Source organism: Zootoca vivipara, chromosome 7 (assembly GCF_963506605.1).
Source record: "Zootoca vivipara chromosome 7, rZooViv1.1, whole genome shotgun sequence".
Taxonomy (NCBI): domain Eukaryota; kingdom Metazoa; phylum Chordata; class Lepidosauria; order Squamata; family Lacertidae; genus Zootoca; species Zootoca vivipara.
Window position 1 is genome coordinate 20821092 of NC_083282.1, and position 27930 is coordinate 20849021.

At 39.6% G+C, this 27930-nt stretch overlaps 1 protein-coding gene across 4 annotated transcripts in view; it reads right to left on the reverse strand.

The window, feature by feature from the left end:
- ARHGAP29 (Rho GTPase activating protein 29) overlaps window positions 1-27930 on the reverse strand; it is a 64591-nt gene that overhangs the window by 26387 nt on the left and 10274 nt on the right. For 3 of the 4 annotated variants that reach the window (XM_035121520.2, XM_035121517.2, XM_060276719.1), the window contains exons 3-5: window positions 11184-11327; window positions 1595-1691; window positions 483-555 (exon numbers count right to left, since the gene is read on the reverse strand). In XM_035121520.2, coding sequence (XP_034977411.1) covers window positions 483-555; window positions 1595-1691; window positions 11184-11327 — 314 coding nt within the window. Of the gene's footprint in view, window positions 1-482; window positions 556-1594; window positions 1692-4460; window positions 10586-11183; window positions 11328-27930 lie in introns of those variants that run through there. The other variant, XM_060276720.1, reaches the window with a different exon arrangement.

Genomic DNA, 27930 nt, shown 5'->3' on the forward strand with positions numbered 1-27930 from the left:
CCCCATTTATGACTAGTTGCATATCTCTATCTGGAGGAATCTGTTTCCCCACCTACAATATCTTCATCTTACCTGGATTAAGCATTGACTTAATTTACCAAGTACCATTAAAGCAGCTGAAGCACAAACAGGGCTTGAAAGTTACTTTTCATCTAATACAATTTGACACAGCAATTAATTTGCAGCTTCCTACTTTAGATCTGCTTGGCCCAAGCACCTTAACTACTTTTGTATAAACACAGTAAAGAACCTCCAAAGAGAAGCTACTTTAAATTAGGCCTTATATATATTTACAGATAGGAACTGCTTATTAGTTCTTAGAAAACATCAGTTTTAGTTGTGCATTAGAATATTTCTACAACAACAACAACAAAATCATTTTAAACTGATCCTGCTGGATAGTCAAAAAAATATTGCTCTCTTCTATAATATTACTAAATGCAAAATGTATTTTAACAACTTAAAAAATATTTTTACCCTACCTGACTTTGTCGAGATACGGGAAGACCCAATGTTGAGCTATTATCCACATCTCCCATAAGGAAGTCTGAAACTCTGCCATGAGAACCAGAAGAAAATTCACTCATGCTTTGCCCTGCTATACGAGAACAAAATGTCTACCTAATACTCAGAACAGACAACCACATGAGAATGTTCAGGGTTTATTTAAGGCGTCCTCCGCCTGTAAAAGATAAGTAAAAAATAGATACAAAACCTAGATGTGAAACTATTTTACTACAAATTGTTTTATACTGGTAGTTCAAGATTTGGTTCACTGAAATCAGAGTCAACCAAACTTAGAAGGCAAGAGTATATTTTCCCAGCCATTGGGCAGACATGGAAAGCATTCAGCTGTCATGTTAAACTATGGCTCAGTGAGATGTGAGTGAGCCTGGCTACCTCCCAGGCTCGTATGTTTGCCCTCTCCTCATCCTGGGCAGCTGGGAGGAGTCTGGAAACATCTGCTTTATGGCACCGTCTAGCATCATCAGAACCCAGAACTGTGATTAACATTAACTATGGTTGAATAAACCAGGTTCAGAGGTCACAGTTTGAAATTGGTCTGCTTGAAACTAATCCAAGTAAACTTCTTCCAAGTAAACCTCTTGTACAAGAGGAGGGCAGAAGAAGCATAAGAGTGTGTGGGGGAGACTATGCTCTTCAATATCTTGCATTAGCATGTTTCTTCAACAACAACAAAAATCATTTTAAATCATTGTTTAGTAAGATGTCCAAACACAGCCATAGTTTCTTAATTTGCCCTTAAGGTACCTTTGCAATTACTGGAGCAAATAGGCAGCGCTACTGTGGGAAATGATTATGAAGAAGCAGTCACAAGAAAGGAGTGGACCAGAACACAATGAAATTAAGTTTCTCAGCCAGAGGACTTTACAAATACCCATTCTTTCTCATATTGTAAGAGCAGCATCTACGTAGTCCAAAACAGGATTGGCAGGGGGACAAGTAAAGTATAGACCAACAAATGGACAAAAGGGACGAAACACAAAAGTGTCACATTGCAGCAGAGTTCAAAGAAGGTGAGACTTAAGGTGCTTTAGGAAACAAACCGAACAGTTAATTATTTTTTACTTACATGTTGCCAAATGTGAATGCCAGTGTGTCAATAGAAGAGAATATCTCACTTAGGACTTCTCGCTTGTTTTCTTCATTAACTTCCTTGAAGTTTACAGCTAAGGAAGAAAACAAAGAAGAGTACATTAATCAGATTGTACTTTCACAAGCCATGAAACTGCTTCCAAGACAAACCACAGGGCTATCTATATAACCTGTTGGGGAACATAGAACATCTATAAATTTGACAGTAGCATCTAGATGCCCAAATATTCATTAAATGCAGTATACTGATATTATAAGCCTGCTTTCTACAATTTTAAACTACATTTACCTACCATGATACCCTCTTCAGGAATGCCATGTTAAAATGACTATGTGTGAAAACTGACAATGTAAAACAATGTTAAGTTTCTGCACTTACAAAAGCTGCTTAAGGACCTGAGAATTCTTTACATCTCATGACAAGAAGGGAAGTATAATAAGTTCCCTTAGCAAAGGACTTAGATGTGGTAACTGTTTTTCAGAGACAGGAAAACAAAATATAATCTACATAATATAATCTACATAAAGGAATAATACCCCATAATAGATCAGACTAGTTAGGGCTCCACTAGACAAGATTATGGAAATCTTTTTCTTTCCAGTAATTGCAGAGTGGGATGGGAAGAATGGCTCATCTGGATTGGTACTGCACCACAGAGGGAGCAGGGTCAATCCTTTCCCCTTGTGCTATTTACCCAATAGAAATCATACAGCCTCTCTCCTAGGCATAAATGGATCTATTTCTATTCATCCTATTCCTCTATTTCTTCTATTCTTCTTTCCTATGCACTTAATCAATTCTTGCAGGTTTTTAATGCATTAAATGCATTTAATCTGTATCATTTTCCCTAAACTATGCATTTTTTCTACATTATTTCCCTAAAATATGTAGTTTTGCATTTTTTCAATTCACATACCCCTAAAATACACATTTTTGTGCACATTTCCCCATAAAATATGCTTTTGTGCATATGTTTTGAACCAAAACTGCATGGGAAAATTCAGAGAAGTGCATAATCTGATTGATAACCACATTCTGACCTACAAAAAAAGTCTGGGCCTGGCAATTAGGCTTGCTCATTAAAAATGTGAACCAAATTCATTTTTTCCATCTGTAATCTCTCTTTCTCAAGCTGCTATTTGCTCTATTGTGGAAAATGTAGAGGCAAAGTGTTACTGATAGCAGGGTAAACAGCAGCTTTGGTGTGTTTAGTTTACATCCCAATCATTCGCTAGTGACCAAAATTTTAAGGATACTATTAAAATGTTGATACCTAGGAAGATTGGCACATATGGCACTCCTCAAAACAGTTCCCATTTTTCACAGATAGCTGCTTGAAAACAGTTTCTTCAAACTCTGAAGCAGGGGCAGGCTTGTGCCATCTGCTTTGTTTGCAAAACAGTGGAGTCTGGGGGTGGGCAGCATACACTTAGAATTAAGGAACAGGGTTCCTCTAAGCACATGCTCTGCTCAGGAATTTGATTTCAATTCCATAACAGAGTTCACAATCCTTTTACACAAGGGTTTGCTCCTGATTCTCTCCCACCAATATTTATTCATTTCAGAAGCCTAATTTAGAAGGGAGAAAGTTATTTTTATGCTAGCGCTAAATGGGAATTGGAATCCTTGCTGATCTATCTCAAACCATTCAGTGATCTACCAGATCTCCATGTACTTTCTCCCACTTCTGCTTTGAAGAACTTCTTACCAATCACAGTAAAATGATTACATTGAATCAAATCCCAATCTTCAGTTCAATTTTAAAAATGAAGAATAGAAGAAAAACCATTGGATGTATAATTAGAGGTTAAAAATGGGAAACTTGTAAGAAAGAAATTTATTTGGAACAAGATCATGTAGCTTACATCATGAATTGTGCAAAAAAACTAAAGTTTCCTGCCAGGTGTGTAAACACAAAAAGATAACAAATATACTAAGCCGGATATTCCATTAGACTTCCTCTGTGAAAGGAAGAGTTTTTCCAGTAAATGGATACAAATTAACTCTCTAGTAATTATACTATGATAAGCTAATGAGCTACTTAGACTACATGGATTGTAACAGTTAGACAAACAGAAATTCTAGGTGTGGTGGAAGAAGTTTCATCATACATTCTACGTCCTGAAAACAATGCTTCGGCATTCATTGAATATGCACCAAAATCAATTCTGCTAAACTTTAGAATGTATGTTTGTATTCATTGTAAGCATTTTAACAAATGAGTCTTGAACTAAGCAATCCTCTATTGCACTGATCATTATTTTCAGTAAGAAAGAGTAAAACTTTCAAAATGCCAGGTATCATCAACTACTTTCAGTTTTGTTAAAATCGTATGCTTCCCTTGTATAATATTCAAGCACTAAGACTTCTTCTTGAGAAAAATGAATATATAACTGCACATTACAATACTCCCAACACAAATATAAATCAAGATTTAATTTTACATTAGGCATTTGGAGAAAAATTCTGTCAGGAAATCGATTTCCAAACTTCAGACAAATGGTTAACTATGGAAATTAGAAGGCCAGGAAAGAAAGCAAGAAAATGAAAAGTATAATATACAATGCAAGTTGTTTAACTATTTCTCTCTAAATATATGTTGCCAGAAGAAACGCACACACTTTCCTGTTCTGGAAGCAATTCTTCATTGCTCCCTTCACGGCACAAATCATTTTTTGAAGTCAGTAGCAGTGAATTCAAAAACTTAGTTCCATTATGTTTATTTAGGATTGTAGCCCTATGTTCATAATCTGAAATTCCAAACAAGACAAAGATTGCACACTTACGTTTTTTAAAAACAGGCAAGCGGACAAATGTAAGATATAAAGTGCAAGACTCCTACCTTCTTCCTGAAACACTTCCCTCCAAAGATTCCTATAGCCTTCCTTTCGGCCATTACTGGCACACTGATATTACTTAACATCAGCTTTGAACAGAGTCTTTCCCCAGGACATCCTGGCTGCACACAATAGCACGGACAACAATGAGTAGTAGTACCATTTCTATGTCTGGAAATGGCAACTATCTTTGCCTCTACATTTTCAACTGAGCATACAACTTAACAGAAATGGGAAGGATTAATGTAAACATACGCCACCAACCACCATTTAAAGAAAACAAAACCACTATTCAAGGACTTATATAACAACCTGGCGTATCAATCTAAAGGGATACTTGTCATCTATGTAATAAATTTTCTAACTTTATATTTTTCTAAATATTCACTGATTTAAATGTATGTGCTGTAGAATACTACCAGATTGCCCTTTGTTCCAGGGCAAAGACACCAGAAACTTGAGATTACTGCAATTTTGCAATTGTTATTTAACAAGTGTTTGTTAGTAAAGCAAATTCACATTTCTTTAGATGACATGTTTGGAGTTTCTTAAAAGCTTCAAAATTTTGTAATACAAGATGTTAAAAGTCTTTATATTTCCTCTAATTACATTTGATTGTTTTTTTTTTAAGTAACAGGATGTTTGAAGAAAAAACAGATACAAGTGGAGAGTAATGAAAGGGTGTGGCAGGGCAGTGGAATTGCTAATTTTGGAACAAACCACAAACTTCATACCATGTCTCTAAGGCCTTGTACAAGACTTTTCACTTAAGTTTTGCCTTGTGATTTTAAGCTTTGGAACTTATGCCAGTCTCCTGAAAAATTTATCTCCTCATGGTATTGCAAAATAAATGCTCTCGGGAATTGCAATTTAGTTAACGATCACTATCGTAACTCTCCCAGGCCTCTCTGTTTTAACACAGTAACCACAACACTCACTTAGTGCACTTACGGGAGATGTTTCAGTTTTTTATAGTTACATTATGCTTACTATTTTAGGAGAACTCACAGCTGTCCATGGAGGCACAGGTCAACTCTGTGTCCAAGGCAGCTGTTTATCAGGTCCATCTGGTACGCAGGCTGAGTCCCTACCTGCCCACTGACTGTCTCTCCAGAGTGGTGCATGCTCTAGTTATCTCTCGCTTGGACTACTGCAATGCGCTCTACGTGGGGCTACCTTTGAAGGTGACCCGGAAACTACAACTAATCCAGAATGCGGCAGCTAGACTGGTGACTGGGAGCGGCCGCCGAGACTACATAACACCGGTCCTGAAAGACCTACATTGGCTCCCAGTACGTTTCCGAGCACAATTCAAAGTGTTGGTGTTGACCTTTAAAGCCCTAAACGGCCTCGGTCCGGTATATCTGAAGGAGCGTCTCCACCCCCATCGTTCTGCCCGGACACTGAGGTCCAGCTCCGAGGGCCTTCTGGCGGTTCCCTCACTACGAGAAGCCAAGTTACAGGGAACCAGGCAGAGGGCCTTCTCGGTAGCGGCACCCACCCTGTGGAATGCCCTCCCACTAGAGGTCAAAGAGAACAACAATTACCAGACCTTTAGAAGGCATCTCAAGGCAGCCCTGTTTACGGAAGCTTTTAATGTTTGATGGATTTCTGTATTTTAATGTTTGATGGATTTCTGTATTTTAATGTTTGATGGATTTCTGTATTTTAGAATTTCTGTTTTGTTGGAAGCCGCCCAGAGTGGCTGGGGGAACCCGGCCAGATGGGCGGGGTATAAATAAGAAATTATTATTATTATTATTATTATTACTATTATTATTATCAATGCAAATGGCATTTCAAAAGTGTTTATCCTGGGCCCCAACAAAAGATAAATTTATATGGATAATTTAAGTAGTAACAATAGGAGTAGAAGTCTACCTCGCATGCTTGAAGGCAGACCCTGACTTCAGTGAGACTAATTTTAAAACTCTTTAGGAATACAGTCATATCTCATGTTGTGTCTGCTGCGGGTTGCGTTTTTTCATGATACGAACGCAGCAGACCTAGAAGTGTTTATTTCCGGGTTTCGCCATGAGCGCATGCAAAAACGCCGCTCAGGTTGCGGACTTTTCAGGGCGCGAACGGCACCCCGGAACGGATCAGGTCCGCAACCCGAGGTACCACTGTATAGATCCAGAATGTAGACTGTATCCTTCAACAAATCTGCTACAAATGAACAAAACAGGTTATGTGTGTAACTTTGTGTTTTTATATTGTAAACAGCTCTGTGATCCTCAGATGAAGGGTGGTATAAAAATTTAATAAATAACAACTACTATGGCTCTTCATCTGGTCAGCTAAACAACAAAGGATGATGCCTTTTACTGAATCAGACCACTGGTCAACCTAACTAGGGTGCCATTTTTTGAAGAGCAAAAAAGAGGAGACATTTGCTGACTTCCACTTTTAACTATGGATCTCTAAGATGACTCTCATTTTAAATTGAAAGGCAGTTGGGGGTTGGCGGTTGGGGAGTGGAGGGTTAGAGAGGGAGCAGGAGGTTAGGTTTGGGTGGATGGGAAGAAAGGTTATAACCGTTATTATCAAGATGCAGGATATGTATTAACAAGTCTGTATTATATGAGAAGAAGATATGCACTTTTAAGAACCAGAGAAATCCATGTTTTCAAGTTAAATAATAAAATTAAATGTGCCTAAACGTTCGTGGACTCGGGCAGTGTCTCAGTACCTTCAGAGGTGTGACTAAGAGGCGAGAACAAAGCTTTCCTGTGGAAGAGGAAACTGTTTGCTTTTCTCCTGTCATACAAAGGGCTGGTTAGGAAAGCCAAGGGAGCCACATAGTTGCCTAAGGGAGAGTCAAATTGTAGCAGTAAGGATCCATGGGAGGGAGACCCCACTGGTGGCAATAGGTTTCGAACGCAGAGCCCTGAGGTACCCTGGAGAAAAGTTCAATTTGGACACTGGAGGTTTACTCCCGTTTGTATAGAAGCACAGGGAGAGCCTCTGTTGTTAAAGCAGTGAGGGGTGGGAAACGGGGAATCCCTCACAGCGGCCACCCTAACTAGCTCAATACTGTCCACACTGACTGGCAGCAGCTCTCTGTGGTTTCAAACAAGGGATGTCTCAAGGCTATAACGGTGGTAAGAGCTGCTTTCTTGGCTGTGGTGGATAGTATGGCATGAGGTGGTTTCAGCACCTTGCTGGTAGTGCCAGCAAGGCTTTCTCTATCCTGAAAAAGGAGATCTGCTTCAGTGATAGCATCATGACAAGCACTTCCATCCCTGATGAAAATAAGATTCACAGTGCTAGGGCTAATGACTTAAGACTATTTTTTAAACGGAGATGAGGAAACTTTTGAGGGGCCCAAAAATAAGATGTGAAAGCCTGACAGACACACTCAAAAATTTGGAGGGACACTAAAAAAAAGTTATTAAATAATTTATCTTTTGGAATGTGTGAAATGCTTTAAGACACTTTTTACTCACTTTCTATTTTTATGTAAGACAGTACACAGCATTAGAGAACAATTGCTTCTTTGTGTTATAGACATATGCTTTGAGTCTCAAATATTCAAATGCAAGATGCATTTCTGAACCTAGTACATATGGTGCCCTCAAGACATGGTTGGATTGCAACTTTTATCACCTGCAATCATTGGTTCTGATGTATGGAGCTGATGAAAATTGCAATCTAACAGTATCTGAAGGGCACTATATTGGCTGCCTATGACTTATGGGGTGATACTATGTTCACAAGAGGAGCATGCAGGACCTTTGTTGTTTATGAATTGCTGCTTGCTTTGTTCTGGTATCCTTTAACATCTCCTGTCCCTTTGGTTGGCGCCTCCCTTGTGGTCAATCTTTCCACCTCTCTACCAAGGTCTGCGACATGGATTGGACAGCCTGCTACAAAATAACACAATCCTATGTACTGTATGTCTAATCAGAAGGAAATCCCATTGGGTTCAATGTTGGCAACTCAGGCATTTACACTATTGAGGTTGCAATCTTTTGTGCAATTACGTCTTATTTTTGAGTAAATTATTTGGCTGCGTGATTTAGGTGGTACAGAAATAAAACTGCTAGCACACTTGCATAACTAAGCAGGTTCTGGTATAGTTTCAAATTGGATGGGGCGGACTAACCCTCAGGATTCCTTCCAACTCTACAATTCTATGACCCTATGCATAAGAGTGCAATGTAAAATTCATACATATGCCAGAAAGTATGATTTTATGTTATAAATTGTATGTTTTAAAGCAGTAAAATAAGTATTGGCTTGTAAAAGAAGTCCTCACTATGGCATATATTAAAAAATTTCCCCTAAGTTTCCATCCTCCCCCCCAAAATGTATTTTCGTGACTTCTAAATTTATGGAAATTCTACTTATGTTAAGTCAGTGGCAGATGATGTCATCTCTTCTCTCCACCTTCTTCCTCTCCACCTGATACAGATGGAGGAAGGGGAGTTCTTGCCAGCGGTCTGAACTGAACACTTGCAGAAAGCTTTCCCCCTCTTCATTCTATCACTCTATTTCAGCTTCCATTCCTATTTTTCTCCTCCTGTTGGGCTTCCTCCAATGACATGATTTTGGCACAGTGATGTATGTGGGCCCAAGGACCACAGACTGACCACTGCTGATCTACACGAATCCTGTGTTGTTTCGTAGTCCTGATGGCATGATGGAGACCCAATACTGATGGAGCTCCCTGGATATTCTGAGGTAGGCATGTAATTGTGGCTACAGTCTTTAGAGCAGGAGCTAAGAGCCAGTGGCCCCTGGGGTAGATGCAGCCCATGAGGGCTCCCCATATAGCCCATACCATTCCCTCCCTCCCAAGCAATTTGGCTTGAAAAAAGCCTTCTATTGGACACAACAGAACCCTTTCCAGCTGCAATCTTCATTTAAAAAAAAATCCCCCACTGACAACAGGATTTGAATAATGTTTTTAAAAAGTGAAATCTAATTGCTGGGAGAGGAGAAGTAACATATTGCATGCATGTGCATGGATATGCATTGCAGGGGGTTGGACAGGATGACCCTTGGGTCCTTTTCAACTCTGTGAGTCTATGATTCTATGTGCTGCATGTATATATGACAACAAATGTATTCTGTCAACTCTGCCCTGCTTACATAGGTTCTACCACTTTTGTTTTGACCCTATTCACTGTTGGCCTGTGCCCCTAGCTTGAAGGTTAAAAGGTAAAAGTAAAGGGACCCCTGACCATTAGGTCCAGTCGTGACCGACTCTGGGGTTGCGCGCTCATCTCGCATTATTGGCCGAGGGAGCTGGCGTATAGCTTCCAGGTCATGTGGCCAGCATGACAAAGCCGCTTCTGGCAAACCAGAGCAGCACATGGAAACGCCGTTTACCTTCCCGCTGTAGCGGTTCCTATTTATCTACTTGCATTTTGACGTGCTTTCGAACTGCTAGGTTGGCAGGAGCTAGGACCAAGCAACGGGAGCTCACCCCGTCACAGGGATTCGAACCACCGACCTTCTGATCAGCAAGCCCTAGGCTCAGTGGTTTAACCACAGTGCCACCTGGGTCCCTTGAAGGTTAGCCATTAGGAAATGTGGCTTTGAAACTGTAAGGTTCCCTACTCGTAGTCTAGACTATGGTTTCCCAAACTTGGGTCTCCAGCTGTTTTTGGACAACAATTCCTATCATTCCTGACCACTGGCCTTGCTAGCTAGGGATGATGGGAGTTGTAGTCCAACAACAGCTGGGGATCCAAGTTTGGGAAACCCTTGTCTAGACCCAAGAAAAGGAAGAGGCTGTCTCAATTTCTCCAGGACCAGCTAAAGGGGAAAACCAAGGCTGAGTATCTTGCAGAGGCTAGGTTAAACATACGCTCGAGAACTGGCTGATGATCAGCAAAGCTCCCGAGAATTGCTATTTGTTAATAATAGTAGTCTCACGGTTTCACAACAGTTTCACAACATAGTTGTTCGTGCACTTGTGGTTTCTCTTTCCCGTCTTGAACCCAAAGTTATGCAACAACTGTTCCTCCAAATAAGCTGATAAACCCTGTACATCTAACTTCAATCTTACCCAACAGTATACATACAAGTTACCAGCATATCATATATTTCAAATACAAGTGGCGACCATTCCGCACAGGCATTCTGTTCCTAGCTACTGTGTGCGTCAGCGGAGTGTTCCCCACCCCATTACACCCCACCCTGCCCCCATTCTGCCCTTTTCTGAGTACAAAATAACCCACATGTTAGCAATCATGCGCCAACTTTACGCGTCTTCAATGGTTGCTACCTGTACAGACATAAAACTCACTGCCTTAAATGAAAATATGCAACACAAATAGACTGGTACTTTTAATTTATTGCAGTAAATGACTTTTTTCTCACTGGGCAATTTGAGTGCATTGGTCTGAGTAAAGACTTGGATAAGCTGAAAATTAAACAAAGGTCCCTCCAGAATCACTATGAACAAGCTAAGTCCCGCAGTTCTGTTGTAGTACAAAACTGTTTAAAACAGTGTTCATCTAACTTTGTAAACCCCCAAAATTTGCAGACTAGCATGCACCTGCTGTGTGTTATCAAGAGAGGAATAGCTCTGTTCCTCATTTAGCAGTCCCTCACATGTCTGAGGTATTGGTTTGGCATTTCCCTCCTCTGGCAAATTATATGGTTGAGTGTCTCTGGAAGTAAATACAGGAGGAGTGCTAACAGCAACATCTGTGTTACATCACAAGGCAACTTTATTTACTATATCAAGTTGTAAAAGTTCTCCTTTTCCTCACCTTTCACTTTTGCGATGACTGTTCCTGCAGCACTTAGAATATCAACTGAATTAAGACATTGGTGCTTGCTAATGATTGCCTTTAGCACACGCAGGAGTTCGCCCAAACGTTCATGAACAACATGATGCAGACAATCTTGTTTTTCTGAAAAGAAAATTAAAAAAATATTTAACTATAAAAATATACATGAAGCACTGCAAATATGTTTTCCCTCCGATATCACTAGTTTGTCATGTGGACCGGATCTATTTTGCCTACACAAGCTAGCTCCTGCTTAAAATGTGTAAGAACACATTTCCAGTTCCAGTTCCATTTCGAACAGAGCATAAGGAATCATTTTGGGTACAATTCTACAGTTCCTTGGGAAGGCAGCCATTGGAGATCAAAGAAGTATTATTTATTAAAAACATTTCTATCATTTTTAAAAAAATCCCAAAGCAGTATACAACAGTAAAAGAATGCAGCAAAGAAAGAAAACATACATAAAACAACAGAACACCATCATTACAGTACTATAGTCATTAAAAACTGGCATCAATGGTGAGGGAAAGGGTTGGGCGAAGAGGAAAAATAAGCAATGGAAGTAGATCATTGTTTGTGCCAGCCATACTGCAGAGGGAAGTTCATTCCATAGCACAGGTGCAAACACAGATAAAGGCCCATCTCCATGTTGCCTCAAAACGGAACTCTGGAGGTTGCAACACAACCAACAGGGTCTACTTCAGCCATAGTAGTGATATAATGAGTCTATAGGGCGGGGGGGGGGGGGGAGATGCTCTTTCAGGTAATCTTGTCTTGGGTTATTTGGGGCCTTATATGTTAATAAAATAAAATAATAATAAAATAACAAACTACCAAGCAGTGCAGCTCTTTTAGCACATGTGTTATATGTGCTGGGAAAGGCACCTCACTCAGCAACCAAGCCACTTCATTCCAGGTCAGCTGCAACTTCGAAACCAGCCTTAAGGGTAGCCACACAAACTGGCGCAGTCTTGAGGTTACTAATGTATTGGTTCTAGTGGCAAGCTAATCCTATCCAGAAACAGGAATCACTGGTGTACTAGTTGAAGCTTGTGATGAGCAGTCCTCCCCACTGAGGAAACTTCAGCCTCCAGTGAAAGCAATGGAACCAGAAGCATGTACTTGTTCCTTTAGAGTGAGTATAAGCCCTTCAGAAACAAACTCCCTAAATCCCTGAACCTGGAAACCTCTCAGCCTGGAAACACCTCCATCTTATCAGGATTCAGCTTATTGTCCATTATCCAGCCCACCACTGTACCTAAAGAGGTTGTGCATGGCCGCTCTTGACTCAGATATAAGACAGAAATAGAACTGAGTGTCAACAGCATATTTTTGACATTTAACCCCAAATCTTTTAATGGCCACTTCCCAACAGCTTCACACCCCAGCACAATTGACAGAGGCTAAAAGTACAGCTGTTCAGTGCTAGTCTCCAGAAGCAGTCCCCAAAACAGGAGTGGAACCATTGTAATACAGTGCCTCCAACCCCCCAATCTGTGCTGCTGATCTAGAATGTCATGGCTGATCATATCAAAAGCTGCTGAGAGATTCAGCAAAGGCATTTGCAGGCTGAAAGATACTCTTCCTGGCAACCTTGATATTATGTGATTGCATAGTACGTTCTTAATATTTTAAAAAGTTTTAAATTGTTTTTATTTGTATTCATGTTGTTTTGGTTTTTTGCTACCCTTGGCTCCTTTGGGAAGAATGGCAGGAATTTTTTATAAAAAAAATTAAATTAAAGCATGAAGATTCTGCCTTAAGAGCAAAGTATCTTCATACACATAAGCCAATGGCTATTTCTTTCTGATTTTCAATGTCATACAAGTCTACTAATTCTGATTTATAGGGAGACATATAATAGCTTAGGAGGTGCCTTTGAAAGAATGAGCTCATAGCCCAGTGGTAGACCGCATGCTATGCATACAGAATGTCCCAAGTTCAAGCTCCAATTTCTCTGGTGAAAAAGTGAGGAAGTCAGTAACAGAGAATAATGTTGGCCAAATACACAACTGCTGCAAGTCAGACAGCACTGGCTAAGACAGACCATTGGTTTGACTCTGTATAGAACAAATGTATATGCCCATAATAAAACATAAAAAGGCAATGCACTTTAAACCACTGGCAACACAATTACACAGCAGACATTTTAATACTGTCTGAAAATACACTCCAGCTTTAATCTTTTAGTAATCAGTTAACTAGTAATTAGTAACTAGTAATCAGTTACGTACACCGCTGTGGGTTAAACCACAGAGTCTAGGGCTTGCTGATCAGAAGGTCGGCGGTTCGAATCCCTGCAACGGGGTGAGCTCCCGTTGCTTGGTCCCAGCTCCTGCCCACCTAGCAGTTCGAAAGCACATCAAAGTACAAGTAGATAAATAGGGACTGCTCCGGCGGGAAGGTAAACGGCGTTTCCGTGCGCTGCTCTGGTTCTCCAGAAGCAGCTTTGTCATGCTGACCACATGACCCAGAAGCTGTCTGCGGACAAACGCCGGCTCCCTCGGCCTATAGAGCGAGATGAGCGCCGCAACCCCAGAGTCGGACACGACTGGACCTGATGGTCAGGGGCCCCTTTACCTTTAATCAGTTACGTACACCTGTTTTACAAAGCAATTTACACATTTAATCTAAAAGAGTTCCGTGGCTAGAAATATAAAAATAAGGCAGTTCAAATCCTACATTTGATGTACAAAAATAGAATATAAAACATAATATAAATCATAAAATGATGTTAAAAACTTAAAGCCAACAATAACGAAAAGCTTCAGAAATAGAATGGACTAATTTGGGAAGGCCTGGGAGAAAAAGTCAAACAGGTTTTCAAGGAACATCAAAAACAAAGTTCAGACTTGTTTTACTCTTAGGGGAAGAGAATTCCAGAGGTACTGTACTACATATGTTTCAAGTTGCATCAAGGCCTACGGAGAAGGCAAGGCCTACAGCAATTAACCCCACAGTAGTTTACCGCACAGCAGTTTATCTCTGAAAATAAATTTAAGCAGTTACCTTTGCAATGTTTACTATCTAGTCTAGGGTTGAAGAATCTACAGTATAACATTCCAGATGTTTCTAGACTAACTCTCATCATCCCTGGAACAATTTCCATGTTAGCTGGGGCTTATGAGAGTTGGAAGTCCCAACAAGACCACAGGTTAGCCACCCTGGAGTTCTGGAGAACTCAAATGTTCACATACTATAGTGTTATGGATTTGTTTGCTTTGTTTACACCTGTCATTTCACTCATCAAGAATTGTGATACTGTATTGACCTACTGTCTTTTGTCAGTGTTGCATAGCTGCCAAGTACCCCGTTTTCCCCAGGAAACCCCCCGTATTTTCTTACCGTTTCCCGCTGGTCTCCCAAATGGATTTATATCCCGTAAATCCCCCGGAAAGCAGCTCCTGCCGGCGGCCATCTTTCTGGTGCCGCTCTGCCCACGTATGGGCACCGGAAATCGGGCAGCGCTGGCATCGGAAGTCGCTTCAACGCATTTCCGGAAGTGCGTAGAAGCGACTTCTGGTGCCGCTGTGCCCATTTCCAAAATGGCCGCGGTGCCAGATGTCGCTTCTACGCATGTCCGAAAGTCGTGTAGAAGCGACTTCCGGTGCTGCGCCGCTGCTGGTCCCGGATTTTTCAATCTGGAACTTGGCAGCTATGGTGTTGGGGCTTCTCCTAGGCCATGGGTCTCTGCAGATGCAACCATACTGACTCCTGCCATGTCTTGACATGGGATAAGAAATATAATTATGCATATTGAGGAACTTACTGTTTTAGAATCAGACTGTTTTGTTGTTACTGGCTTATAATACTATGCAGTGAAAAACAGTGTAAACAATAATTTATTTGTAATAACTAGTATGGAAAGAACTAGACCTGACTTACAACCAACAACTTTAACAACCTGTTCAGCCAGACAAAACTTAAATACAGCAAGATAAAATATCTTCCTGAATTAAAGAAATTATGGGCATAGCTAAAACAAGTGAGAATTTTAGGAAATACCTGCAATACAGAAATTCTAGTTTTGAAACTTTACCTGCATTCCAATTTGCTTTGCCACCATAACCCTTTCTTTTATTCACAAGTCTAGATTTACCAAGGCAAAACGATGGCCTTCCTGAATGAAACGTCAACAGAAAAATCACAAGCAAAAAAGACAAAGCTACTTTATTAGAGTAAGCCAAGGAAGAACAGGATGATGAAAATTCCAACTCTGAATAAATTTCTATATGTTTAGGTCCTAGACCAACAATTCAGGCTTCCAATGTTTGAAGCTGAAACATTAAGATATAAAACATTTCCCATAAATACTGCCTTTCTGGAAATATTATCATGGAGAAAACAATAATGCTTTACCACACAAGTAGTGTACTAGAAAGGCTTTGACCTTTTCAGTTAAAATATCATGACATTTTAGTAAGGTTTTACACGTCAGATAGCAAGAATCAAATGCCAGTTGATCATCTTAAAAACTTATTGAGATGCTGCAATTATTTTCCAGTTTCAGACACAGAAGTCCCAAGTTGGTGTTAAACACACAATTTACCTGCTCTCCAATTGGAATATCTTTGCCTAACAAGTATTAACTTACAATAATGGCATCACAATTAATAGATTCCACCCATCCAAACACAAAATAAAGTTCCATAATCAAGCCTGTCAGCTTCAACACAACTTCCTGCCAAGTCAGTTTCAATTACATTACATGCAGTTGAGAAAAGCACTGTTGTATAAGCCAGGTCTTCTTTTGCTAGACACTGTTTATGAGACCCAAACAATCCAACAATCTATCACCCATGGATTATGTCAAAAGGGTATGAGTCCAAGACCCCCTCTAAATAAGTTCTTTAAAAATATTTTAACCAAATTTAATAATGAATAATAAAAATGATTCAAATATAATGTAGAATCGCTGCTGGAAAAGCCTCTGAGAAGGTAGACTTGAGAACTGCAGTTCTCACCATACCCACTTTTAGACTTTAGCCTCACCTAATTTTGCACTTCAGCACACACCCACACCCCAGGAGAGACCATAGGTCAATGTGTCCCCTGACCTGAAAACAAATAGCCACTGCTTTTGCATCTCTGACTTTTCTCAATCTTTATCAATTTTCAATCATTTCTAGTGCCTAGATAAGAGTTCTACTCTCAATATGATCTTACCAAGTTTGGGTGCAATAACACTTTTCGGGTGTCAGAAATCATATTCTCATTAATGTAATCTAAAAATAAAGAGGGTTTTTGATCCCCAGCCCAAAACTATTGGTTCGCATTGAATTGATTTTTAAATGTTAACCCGAAATCTCTCTCCCTGTCATATTGTGGGAATAGCAAGTACTGTATTCATAAGCAAGATTATAGAGTTATCTCCTCTAAGCCAGTGGTGGATGTGTGGGTGAAATTGAACTCAAAGCCACTTACTTCACAGCCACTTCTGTTACTTTCAGATCTACCGTACTTTTCGGTGTATAAGATGAGGTTTTTTCCTGATACTGTAATATACCTTTTACAATTGGGACTCGTCTTATACATGGATAGTGCAGAGTGGGGACGGGGGACTGGTTTGTGCCACGAGCAGGAGGTTATCAGCGGTGATAGGGCGGCTGCGGCAAGTGTTGCTGTTGATTGGCTGTTGTAGCGGCGATCAGGCAGACGATTAGCAGTTTCTGTGCCGTGTTCGTTTGGCAGCGTTGGTCAGGTGGGGGTGAGCTATCTCCCCCCCCAGAGGGAGAGAGATAGGGGAAGTCTTATACACGGGGTGTGTGTGTGTGTGTGTTATACACGAAAAAAATATTGGTATGTCCTGATTCAGAGAACCTTTCTTACTCGCTGCACCTCATCAGTCAGCCATGCTGCATTGCAACCTATTTTCAAATTTAAGAGCATATTGACAAACTTGTATCACAGGGATCCAAGTATAGGAAGAGCACTATGAAAATCTCTTCCATAAATGCACACCCTCTCTGAACGTTTGAGATTTTTCATGTAAACCTTCAAATTTTAATTCTAATTTGGTTATTACAAAGTTGAAATGTTCAATATAGTCCAAGTCATAGCACCTCAATTTTCTCTCCCCCCACCCCAACGTAGACATGGGAAAAAATAGTTTGACATTATAAATCAATATTTAAAAGAAAGAACAAACACACTGAAAATAGATGTTTGAAAATATTAATACACGGAAATATAATTTTTCTAATAACTAAAATAGCACTGGGACAAATAAAGTAATTAGCAGATCCTTTAAAGTACAAAATACATAAAACAATCCAGGTTGTTTCTGTATTTGAAAGTCCCCAATGAACATTGCAGACTTAGCAAAAAAGATCAAACAATGAATTGTGTTGCTGCTGTCTGACACACAGATCTGCAATTATTGGAAAAAATCCAAGTTTAACTCATCACACAATTTCCCCAAGGGAAAGAACACACATTACACTATACTGAATGTTCTCTTGAAAATTAGGGAACATACACTCACAACAAAAATGACCAGAAAGCCACCTGCATTCTTTTCCTGTACAAATGATACAAATAATGCTATATATACTTTTAGATTAATGGAGAGTCATGAAAACACTATTAGCTGCACATTACTGAATACTGATGGGACTAAAATGGAAAGGAATCCTAAACAAGGAAAAGAGTGTTTATTTTATTTCTCACTGGAGGGGGGAAACCAAACAAATCTGAAGATGTACGTACATATTTCCATCTCACATACATAAAAGCTACACTATGCAGAATACCATCAATTAATAATGAATTTGTTTTAGAAAGTCTACCTGGATCTGGAAATTGGTGCTTTATTATAACTGGCCTTCTGTATAAAAATCCACATTATACTGTAGTTCAAAACATTAAATTATTTTGTAATACAATATCAAACTGACTATTTTGACTAATGTGTTATGTACATAGTAGTTGTATCTAGATTTTGGAATAAAAGTGACTGAAAAACCCCAAATAGTTGCTGGCATCAAGATGTTCTGTTTGAAAAAATGCTTCCAAATAACTTTTGCTGTGGCTGCAGAGACTGATATGGGAGAGACATGTTTTGTTGCAGCGGGGACAGATGGTGTCTAGTTGTGCTGCAGATGCACCATGGCGTTTCTTCTACCTATGCTCCTCCCAATGGTCATTCCTTCTCTAGTCACTGCTGTGGATACACAATCTGATTGTCTCCAGGCACTGCAGTAATCTGCAAAGGATTCCCACACGGCAGGGTTGATGTTGCCATGTGGGCCTTCATGTCTCATGTGCAGACATTTTTGTAACAGGCCTGAAGCCAGCTCCCTGTAGAGCACATCCCTGGGAATCCTACCATTATTTATTCTGTTGACATGACCAAGCCAGCCTAGATTTCGCTGAGACAGAAGTGCAAACATGCTGAGCAGTGTAAAGAGTCCTTTTTGGCTGAAGAGGTCAAATGCCTTCATTAGGTCTATGAAGGCAATATACAAGGGGCATCTCCACTCTTAGGATTTCTCCTGTAGCTGATGCAATGAGAAAATCATGTTGACCTCTCAGCTCTAAAGACACATTGACTTGGGATAGACCCTGCCAATGAATGACTGTAATATGTTGAGATCTAAACAAGCAAAGGCTTTCCCCACAGTACTCAACAGGGAAATTCCATGGTAGTCATTATAGTCATGGAAGTAACATTTGTTATATGGAAGTAACATTTGTTATTGTCACAGTGCTGAAGTCACACATGTCTTGTGGCATGGATCCTTGTTCTCATTACTGCAAGAGGTGGTTGTGGAGGTATATCATGAGGGAGGAACTGAAGCTGGCTTTCAGCACTTCTGTTTGGATCCTGTCCTATCCAGGGGCACATTGTCTGGCAATCTGCTGCACATCGCTCCTTGCCTCTTTTTGCAGGACACACGCTTGTAGCTCACAAGAGCCTAGTACTTTGCAGCAATAACAGGCTCAATGTCCTTTATATGATGGGCTCAAACCAGTCAGGGATCTATTGCTCTTATGCAAAAGGAGGACATAGCTGTGTTGTAGATTGCCTCTTTGATGTAGTTCCGCCTTGCTTCGAAGGTATTGACTCACTTTGAGGTTTTGCTGCTATAACACAAAATAATATTGACAATACCAAAAGATTTGTCTTCTTGTTGCAACTGACAAATACTGAAATTTGGGCAATAATTTGGAAACTTATAGTACTAACAGTGTATGGAGCATCTAGAGTCACCTATTTGGTTGCAGTAGCACAGCCACAACTTAGCAGTTTATAGTATACAGTTAATGCTTTGCATGTATAAGCAATGCCCCAGGTTATATCACTGGCATATATAGCTGAGACCCCAGGACCAGCTGCGATCAAAACTTGGGAGGCACTGCTTTTCTTAATACAGTGGTACCTCGCAAGACGAATGCCTCGCGCAACGAAAAACTCGCAAGACGAAAGCGTTTTGCGATCTTTTTGTTGACTCGCAAGATGAATTTTTCTATGGCCGTGCTTCGCAAGACGAATTTTTTTGCATTTTTTTTGCTTTGATTTGTTTAAATTGGAAAACCGCAAGACAAAATTTTCTCAATACAAAACGACTCACGGAACGAATTGATTTCGTCTTGCAAGGCACCACTGTACTGTATTACTTCAGTTCTCCTACCTGCACAAAGCAAGTTAGCATAAAATAGAGATAGCTGGGTTGAACACCTTTCCTAGAATGCTAGGTTTTGTGCGGATGGGTGAGTGGATATACATACTATGTAGTGAAGAAGGCATTCAAACGTATTGCCCTCAGCTGCAAAACTATCCAGGAAAAGTTTTACCACCCAATTCTGATAAATGTTTAAATTGACCCTAAAATAGTAAGATTTGGAAAGGCTCTGATTGAGCTATAAAGAATGGGTTTTCACAGGGAAAGCCACAAAGCAAAAAAGGGGGTATTTGGAAACAGAGCTTTAAAGCACAGACCATGCCTGAAAAGAGGAGAGGAAGGGTAAGTGTGGATAAGCCCTAAGATGATTCCCTCAAGGGCAAAAGATGGGTCAAGGGCTTTCTAAAGTCATGAAAACATAGTCTTCTGTACTAAATACATTCTTCCCTCTAGTTCTAGCATACTATCACCAAGTCAAAAGCTGCCTTGTAATAACATGACCAGATCAAAACATCCTAAGTCTCACACAATAAGTGCCCTATTGTCAGGAAGAAAACTTCAGGAAGCTCTAATCCTTTTATTTACTTGAACTTTCAGTTACTGGAACATATTTTACTTGAGTATTGAGTGAATCATTTTGGAAATAGCCTACCTTTCCACATGAATTAAATATATCAATCTAATCATCAATTGCTTAACAAATGCTAGGAAGCTGACAAGTATTATATGAAATGAGAATCACTTCCAACACATTTAATTGCATTAACAAGTAGAAGATTTGTATGTATAAATGAGGTTAACAAACTTTTAATAGACTTTTTCAAATTTTTACGTATTTTTATTTGCAGCCAACACACAAGTGAGCTCATTTCAGAAGGCAAAACACAGAACTGTATTGTTAACTCATACACCTACCACAAATTTATTGAGAAGCCTGAGCAGTTTTAAGTTTGGGTAACTTGGAGTTACTCAATTGCCCAGTTACGGTATTAGTAGACATCAGGGAGTTCTGTACAAGATTATAATTAGCCAATGAAGTTCCGCCTAAGTGCAAGAAAGTCTGCTGATCATGAAAATGTTTAATGTTTGTTTATTTGTCCAGCAAATGGTCCAAAGGCACATTATAAAACTATCACAATTATAACAAAACAAGTACAAATTATATTAAAATCATAAAGTAAAACCACAAAATCCATCAATAACAAAACTAGCAAAACAGCTGTACAGATAACTGCAATGCAGTAAGAGGGAAAATATCCACTCAACCCAAGGCATTGATGGATCAGATCAAAGGACCATTTAGTCCGGCAATATGCTTCTACAGCAGCCAGATAGATCCCTCTAAATATTCACAGGCATTGTAATCGCCTTTTCCACACAGCTGGTGCTCAAAAGCTGCTTCTGAACATTTATGAATTATTTCTTTACACAATTTATATACTGTTTAACTACAAACATTTAAAAGGGGTGCACATAAAATAAGAAAAAAAGATTTTTAAACAGTTAAAACATTAAAACCAGACTTTAATCAAAGTCCTATTTTTTTGAGAAGTATTGGTAGGGAATGGAAATTCAACTGAACTCAACCGGGAGTTCCACAAAACTGGGCCACAATGCTGAACACAGAGATTCTCATGGGTACAAGCTGGCTTTAGGGCAAACTGGTCAACTTTAGACCAAGGCCTAGTACTCCAACATCTTGCGGAAAAATATACCTCAAGAAAAGGAGGATCTCTCTATGCAGCTTTCATAGACTTTAAATCTGCCTTTGATTTAATATCACGAGACAGGCTTTGGGAAAAACTAAGTGCCTCAAACATAGACGCCTACTGCGTCTCATCCGCAGTTTATACAAAAACACTCGGGTCCGGTGTGACCGACAGGGCCATTTATCCAAGGAAATCCAAACCTACCATGGTATTAAACAAGGCTGCGTCCTTGTGCCTACTTTATTCAACTTCTATATTAACTCCTTCGTAGGAAACATGGAGAAAGAAAATGCCCACCACCCTAAATTGGGTGGTACACCTCTCCCGGTCCTCTTATATACCGATGACGCAGTTCTAATTTCCTTCTCCTGTGTAGGCCTAAGAAAACTTCTGAGAACTCTCACTGTCTATTGTAATGCCGAACAACTAACAATTAACTATAGCAAATCCAAAGTTATAGTGTTCTCTAAAAAAAGAATGAGACACAAATGGAGAATTGACAATTGACCTATTGAACAGGTATCATCTTTTAAATACCTGGGTATAACCTTCCAGGAAAAGGGCTCATGGTATTACCAGGTTAAAAATACTATTGCAAATGCAGGAAGATCTACCAAAGTTATTATAAGATTTCTCTATGGGAAAGGGGGCCTATATATTCCGACAGCCTCTTAGGTATTTGCTGCAAAAATATTAACATAACTGACATATGGCTCTCAGATCTGCAGCTTCAAAAATCTTGCTCTTTTAGGATCATTCCAAACTAAGTTCTATCGCTGCCTGCTAGGGATCCCTTCTTGTGTGTCTAACATAGCTGTCCGTTTGGAGGTTGGGCTCTGTTAGTGCTCAGATATGGATTCTGAGGATCCATTATTGGTTAAAACTTACCTTTTTCCCTGTTGGGTTGGCACCCTTAACCCTACTGGATTCCTACCAATCCAAATGGAAAGCTACACTGCATGAAAAGCTGAGAGGCTTGGGGTTTTCCCCACAGGCCCTGATAGCTGTAGGTTATGAGAAAGCTAGAGCAATAATCCGCCAGCGAATTTGGGATGTGGAACTGCAATGCCACATGAGTGAGATGGATAAACACCCACCCAGCAATAAGATAATGGGAGAGGATTTCCCCCAGCAATTTATTTGTCAAAATTACAAATACCTAAGTACAGACGGTCATTTACCCTTGCTAGATTCAACGTGCTACCATCTGCCTTATTGCAGGGCAGATTCGAGGGTAAACCATACGTGGAATGAGTCTGCCCCTGTGGCTTGATGGAGGTAGAAACCGTCTCCCATGCCTTGTTACGTTGCCGTTTTTATGGGAATATACGTTCGGTGTTCATTACCCCTGCTTTGCAGAAATCTTCAAATGAATCCGAACTTCAATGTCTAAAATCCCTGGTAGAGGACAAGGATCCTGAGATCACGTTAAGAGTAGCCAAATTCTGTGCGACTGCCATAAAACTCAGGGAACAAGTGATGCTATCATAATGACTAAGGCCTTAAATGATAATTGTAGGTTGTATTTTAGTAACTAAGTTTTAATTTATATATTTTTTATAATTGTTGTTATATCTGTATTGTCCCTGTTATATTTGATTGCAAATTCAAATGTATCGTGTTTTATTATTTCCTTGATACTGTATGTGGGCTGGAACTGGTCTGTGACCGTAATAATAAATTCATTCATTCAATGTTTCTGAGCCCCGGGAGACCACTAATAGTGGCTCCCTCAAAGTTTGGCTGGTACAGCATGTGGCCTGAGGGCACCCCTTGATAACATTTGGCATTTCCCCAGGCCCCAGCAACACTTGTGCTGCCTTTCCAAAGTCACGTTAAGTCAAGCCTAGCTATTGCTAGTTTTCCTTCCAATCTTGGTGCCTCACTTTCCTGGCTTTGAAAAGTCAGCATGTGGGCAGGGTGTCAAATTTTGGCCTCTCCACCCCTGGTGTGCAGCACAAGACAGTGTCAAAGTACACTTACAGTCCACTTGGTATGAAAAGTTGGACCGGCCCGTTCTTCGACCTTAGTGATTGGGCAGGGGTGTAAGTGTTTAGGCCAGGCTTCCTCAAACTTGGCCCTCCAGATGTTTTTGGCCTACAACCCCCATGATCCCTAGCTAGCAGGACCAGTGGTCAGGGATGATGGGAATTGTAGTCTCAAAACATCTGAAGGGTAGAGTTTGAGGAAGCCTGGTTTAGGCAGCCCTTGAGGTATCCTGGACCCAAGTTGTTAGGGCCTTGTAAATTAATGCAAGAACTCTGAATCTGGCCCAAAGTGTATGGGAAGCCTATGCAACCTTTTGAGAACCAAAGTTATGTGCTGTCAATGCACAGAGGAGATGATTAACATCTAACACTGATTACTGCAAAATAAGATCCCATTATATTATCTTGACTCACATATCAAAAGAAGACCTTATAAAAAGGCAACCTGTAACTGACCAATTATCTCTGGGTATTTATTTTTTATGCAATACAATTAATTTCTTACATTTAAATTCCACCTTTTTTCCTACATGGAACCCAGGGTGGCATAAATGTGATCCTAGGAAGGGTCTGCCATTCCATCTCTTAAAATGTACCTGAAGCTGTTCAGAACTGTCATGCTTACTTCTCTCACTGATTGAAAAACTCATTACGATATTTATGTGGGACAGCTACAGGCTAACGGGTTTATTAAAAACCACAGCACTTCTATACTGCAGATTTGTAGCTGCGAGTTTAGGAACTTACTTGTTGCAAGCATCTTCCCAACATGGAAATATGCAATGATTTGAGCACACTGGATCAAAAGGTGTCTCCTTTTCTCAGTGGAATTCAGTCTTGAGTACCATGCGACCATTACTTCAACCAAAATGTAACAGCAATAATTAAGGGTTTTTAAGATGCAGCAAGAGATAACCTTCTACAGTTAAATGTGCTGTCAACTATGGTTTATCCTTGAAAAATGCCTTATTCCTCGTTTTCCTCAAGCAATTCAGTATTTCAGTAAGGCAACTTGTCAAACACCAGCAAGCCAGTTCTTCCACATTCACATTTAAATTTACAGAGCAACTCTCCACTGCGGGGGAATCACTGCCACAATGCTGCTTTTCATCAATCTATTTCAAAATGTTCTATGCCTCATTCCTTTAACTTCTTGAATTTTTTATGCCTTAATATTCCAGTCTCATCCAACCTAGATGCATTTAAGCAAGCTAAGCAATACAATATACGATTTAGAAACTTCTCCCTAAAATTGGGCTTTTAAAAATGGAGTGCTATTACCAAGGAGTGATTTCTGGAATTTTGTTTACCTGATGTGGAGTGTTCAGAAATTCTAATGCAAAAGAAACAGAAAGCCATTTTGAAGCTTCATAAGGAACAAACGTATTTAAGTAGCTATCTACGTTCAAACTTGCATTTCCTTACAGTTCTTCGCTGACATTTTTATAGTATTATCGGCACCACACAACGGTAGTCAGTCATCAACTGTCATATATAGTATAACACCGTTTCATTTTTTTTAAGCCAACAACTTATAGAACAATTCAGTCAGTTATGCATAGAGAATTCCCAAGATTTCAGAGTCCTGTTTTTCTCACCCTAAGGAAGCACATGAAGCAAAGCAAACCATCAGGGTGAGTGGGAGGTCTGTGCATGTCTTAAGTATCTTCATCCAATCCTCTCTCTCTCACCTTGATACAAGTTATTGATCCATCAGACCATGCAGCAAGCAGAGAAAGGCTGTATGGGGACACAGACGTTTACAGATCTCCCTCCCACTGACCCCAATAGCCCCAACTGCTGTATATTCATGCATGTAGGGTGTCCTCTGTGGGCAGGCTTGTACTCTTACTATTTTTGAACAGCTTTTTTAGTCTTTGAACTGCTACTTGCTTTCAAGTAAAAAAAAAAAAAGCTCTACTGAATAGGTTAAGGTTTTCAAGTATTAACCTGTTTTATCAAAAGGCTGCCAAAATCGAAACACTAGTTGGTCTCGTGGCCAACATTAAACTTCAGAGTCACAAAAAATCTGACTCCCAGTGCCAGATTTAGATAGGTGGTGCTCTTTTTAAAAGTAAATACAAAGCTCCATTGCTTTCAAAATGATACAGCTAACCATATGTTCACTTTTCACCCACAGAAATTATTGCCAGAAATTTGGTTCTTTAGCTAGATTGAATCCTTTAAAAAATTGAGAATGGGATCTAAGGAACAGTAGATGCCAGCAGAAAACACTTCATCTTGCTGGAGAGGAGGTTGTTGATTTTCCTCCCCAAACACAGCCCAATGGCAGGCCATTGTATATACTGTATTGTACTCTGGATCATGGCCAAAGTTATTTTGTGTGTGTGTGTGTGTGTGTGTGTGTGTGTGTGTGTGTGTGTGTGTGTGTGTACACATTGCCCAACAATGTTACTACATAAATTGTTAATATGAGGAGCTATATTCAAATGTTAAATACAAGGTAAAGTAGAAAAAGAATCAAGTCACAGCATGCACACACACACAATTAATGTTTGAAATTAATATTTTTTTAGCATTCTAACCTGTCATTTGTCCTGTACTTTCCCATTTTCTAAGCAACTGAACAAATGAAAAGGCTATTCTCTTCCAGTCTACCTAAGCAAAGACCACATAAAGCAAGGATTATGGGATTACAGAGTGTTAATAAAGAGGTGGACTTTGCTTTGTCAACCTTAAGTAGTATCTTACTGCAGAGGTAACTCAAGATATTTTGCTGCCTGATGCAGAAAATATAATGCTGATAAGAACAAACCAAATAAGTGAAAATTTGAAGCCACTTAGGAATATGCCATGCCAACATTTGCTACCTAAGGGGGTTGCCTTAGCCTGCCTAAAAGTACAGTGGGACCTCCGTTTAAGTACACAATTGGTTCCGGAAATCCGTTCTTAACCTGAAGCATACTTAACCTGAAGTGAACTTTCCCACTAAAAGTAATGGAAAGTGGATTAATCCGTTCCAGACAGTCCGCGGAGTACTTAATCTGAAAGTACTCAAACCGAAGCGTACTTAAACGGATTGTTAGCCAATTGTCAGCCAATCCAATCATGCTTTGAATATGGAAATAGCAATAGGTCAATTAGTTTGAAATTTCTTAATGAAACTTCAGATACCATAGTTATTATGCCTTTGGACCATTTGCTGCATATAAAAAGTCAGAAGTGTTCTTAAAAATAAAGCCTTATGCATATACCCTGAAAGTTTTTGCTGCAAAGTAGTAAATAGAACTAGCCTTTCTACACTCATACGGTACCTCAGTTTGAGTACCTTCAGTATCACACACCTAGGCTGGTGTACAGTTAACACAATATTATATGATAATATTTCTCATATAAAACATGAAGACAACTGGTGCAACTACAGGTTACTAAAAACATTTAGCTCTTGTTTTTGGTATAATTAATCTTCCTGAACAGAATGCAGATTTACATTGTGATACTCAAAAAACTTAAGAGGCTTTTTATAGTATCACTCTACATATGGCTGGCCTCTTACTGACGGCATATATTTAAATTTTGCATACCACTGCAAGTCTTCCCAGGGACAGTCAACTAGTGGAATGGAATAGTCATCACTGGTGCTCTTGATGAGTTATATCTTGTCCCATTTTGAAGGCATGTAATGCCACAAAAAATTATATATAGTAATTTACTACTCAACTTACTGTTGACATCAAATGCCAGCCCAAATATTTATCCAAGTAATGTTACCTAATTTGAGGAAACAGCTGCATGGGTCAGTGTCAGGTTGAGTACACAGTAACACCACATACTGTACTAGATCTACCTACTTGTAGTTTTAATTAAGGAGCACCAAGATGGAAGTTCCAAGTTATTACAGACTTCACCCAACTTCCATTATTCGAAACTCGTAGGTATAATCTAAGTAAAATGAAGCACTTCCAAATCACACCGGTTTCAATGGGTAAGTTAAGCATGCACTTAAAAGATCTTCCTGAAAGCATTTTGCTTCACCCATCTTCTTCCCTAACAGCAAAACCCCGTGAGTCTACTCAAGTATCTCTCATTGAGTTTAATGGGGCTTTCCCCAAGCTAAGTGGGTATAGGATGTTCCTATATTTGAAGATAATGCTAACAGCTATACAATCAAATTTCAGGGAGATTACTCACCACCCTTAATTATCCACTCAAAAAAGTGCATAAAACATACCCTAGAATAGATGCCAAGTTTACATAGGTCCTTGGGATCTGTTTGCATGAATGGTGGTGAACACCATTTTAAAACTAATACAGACTTTAATATATGTGTACATACAGAAATGTAAGATTCCTAAGGAAATTGTTTTACTAAATTATAGAAGTCTCTCAAGTGCCACATTTTGTTAAAAAGCCTCAGAGTGCACCAGTTTCAGATTTTTAAAAA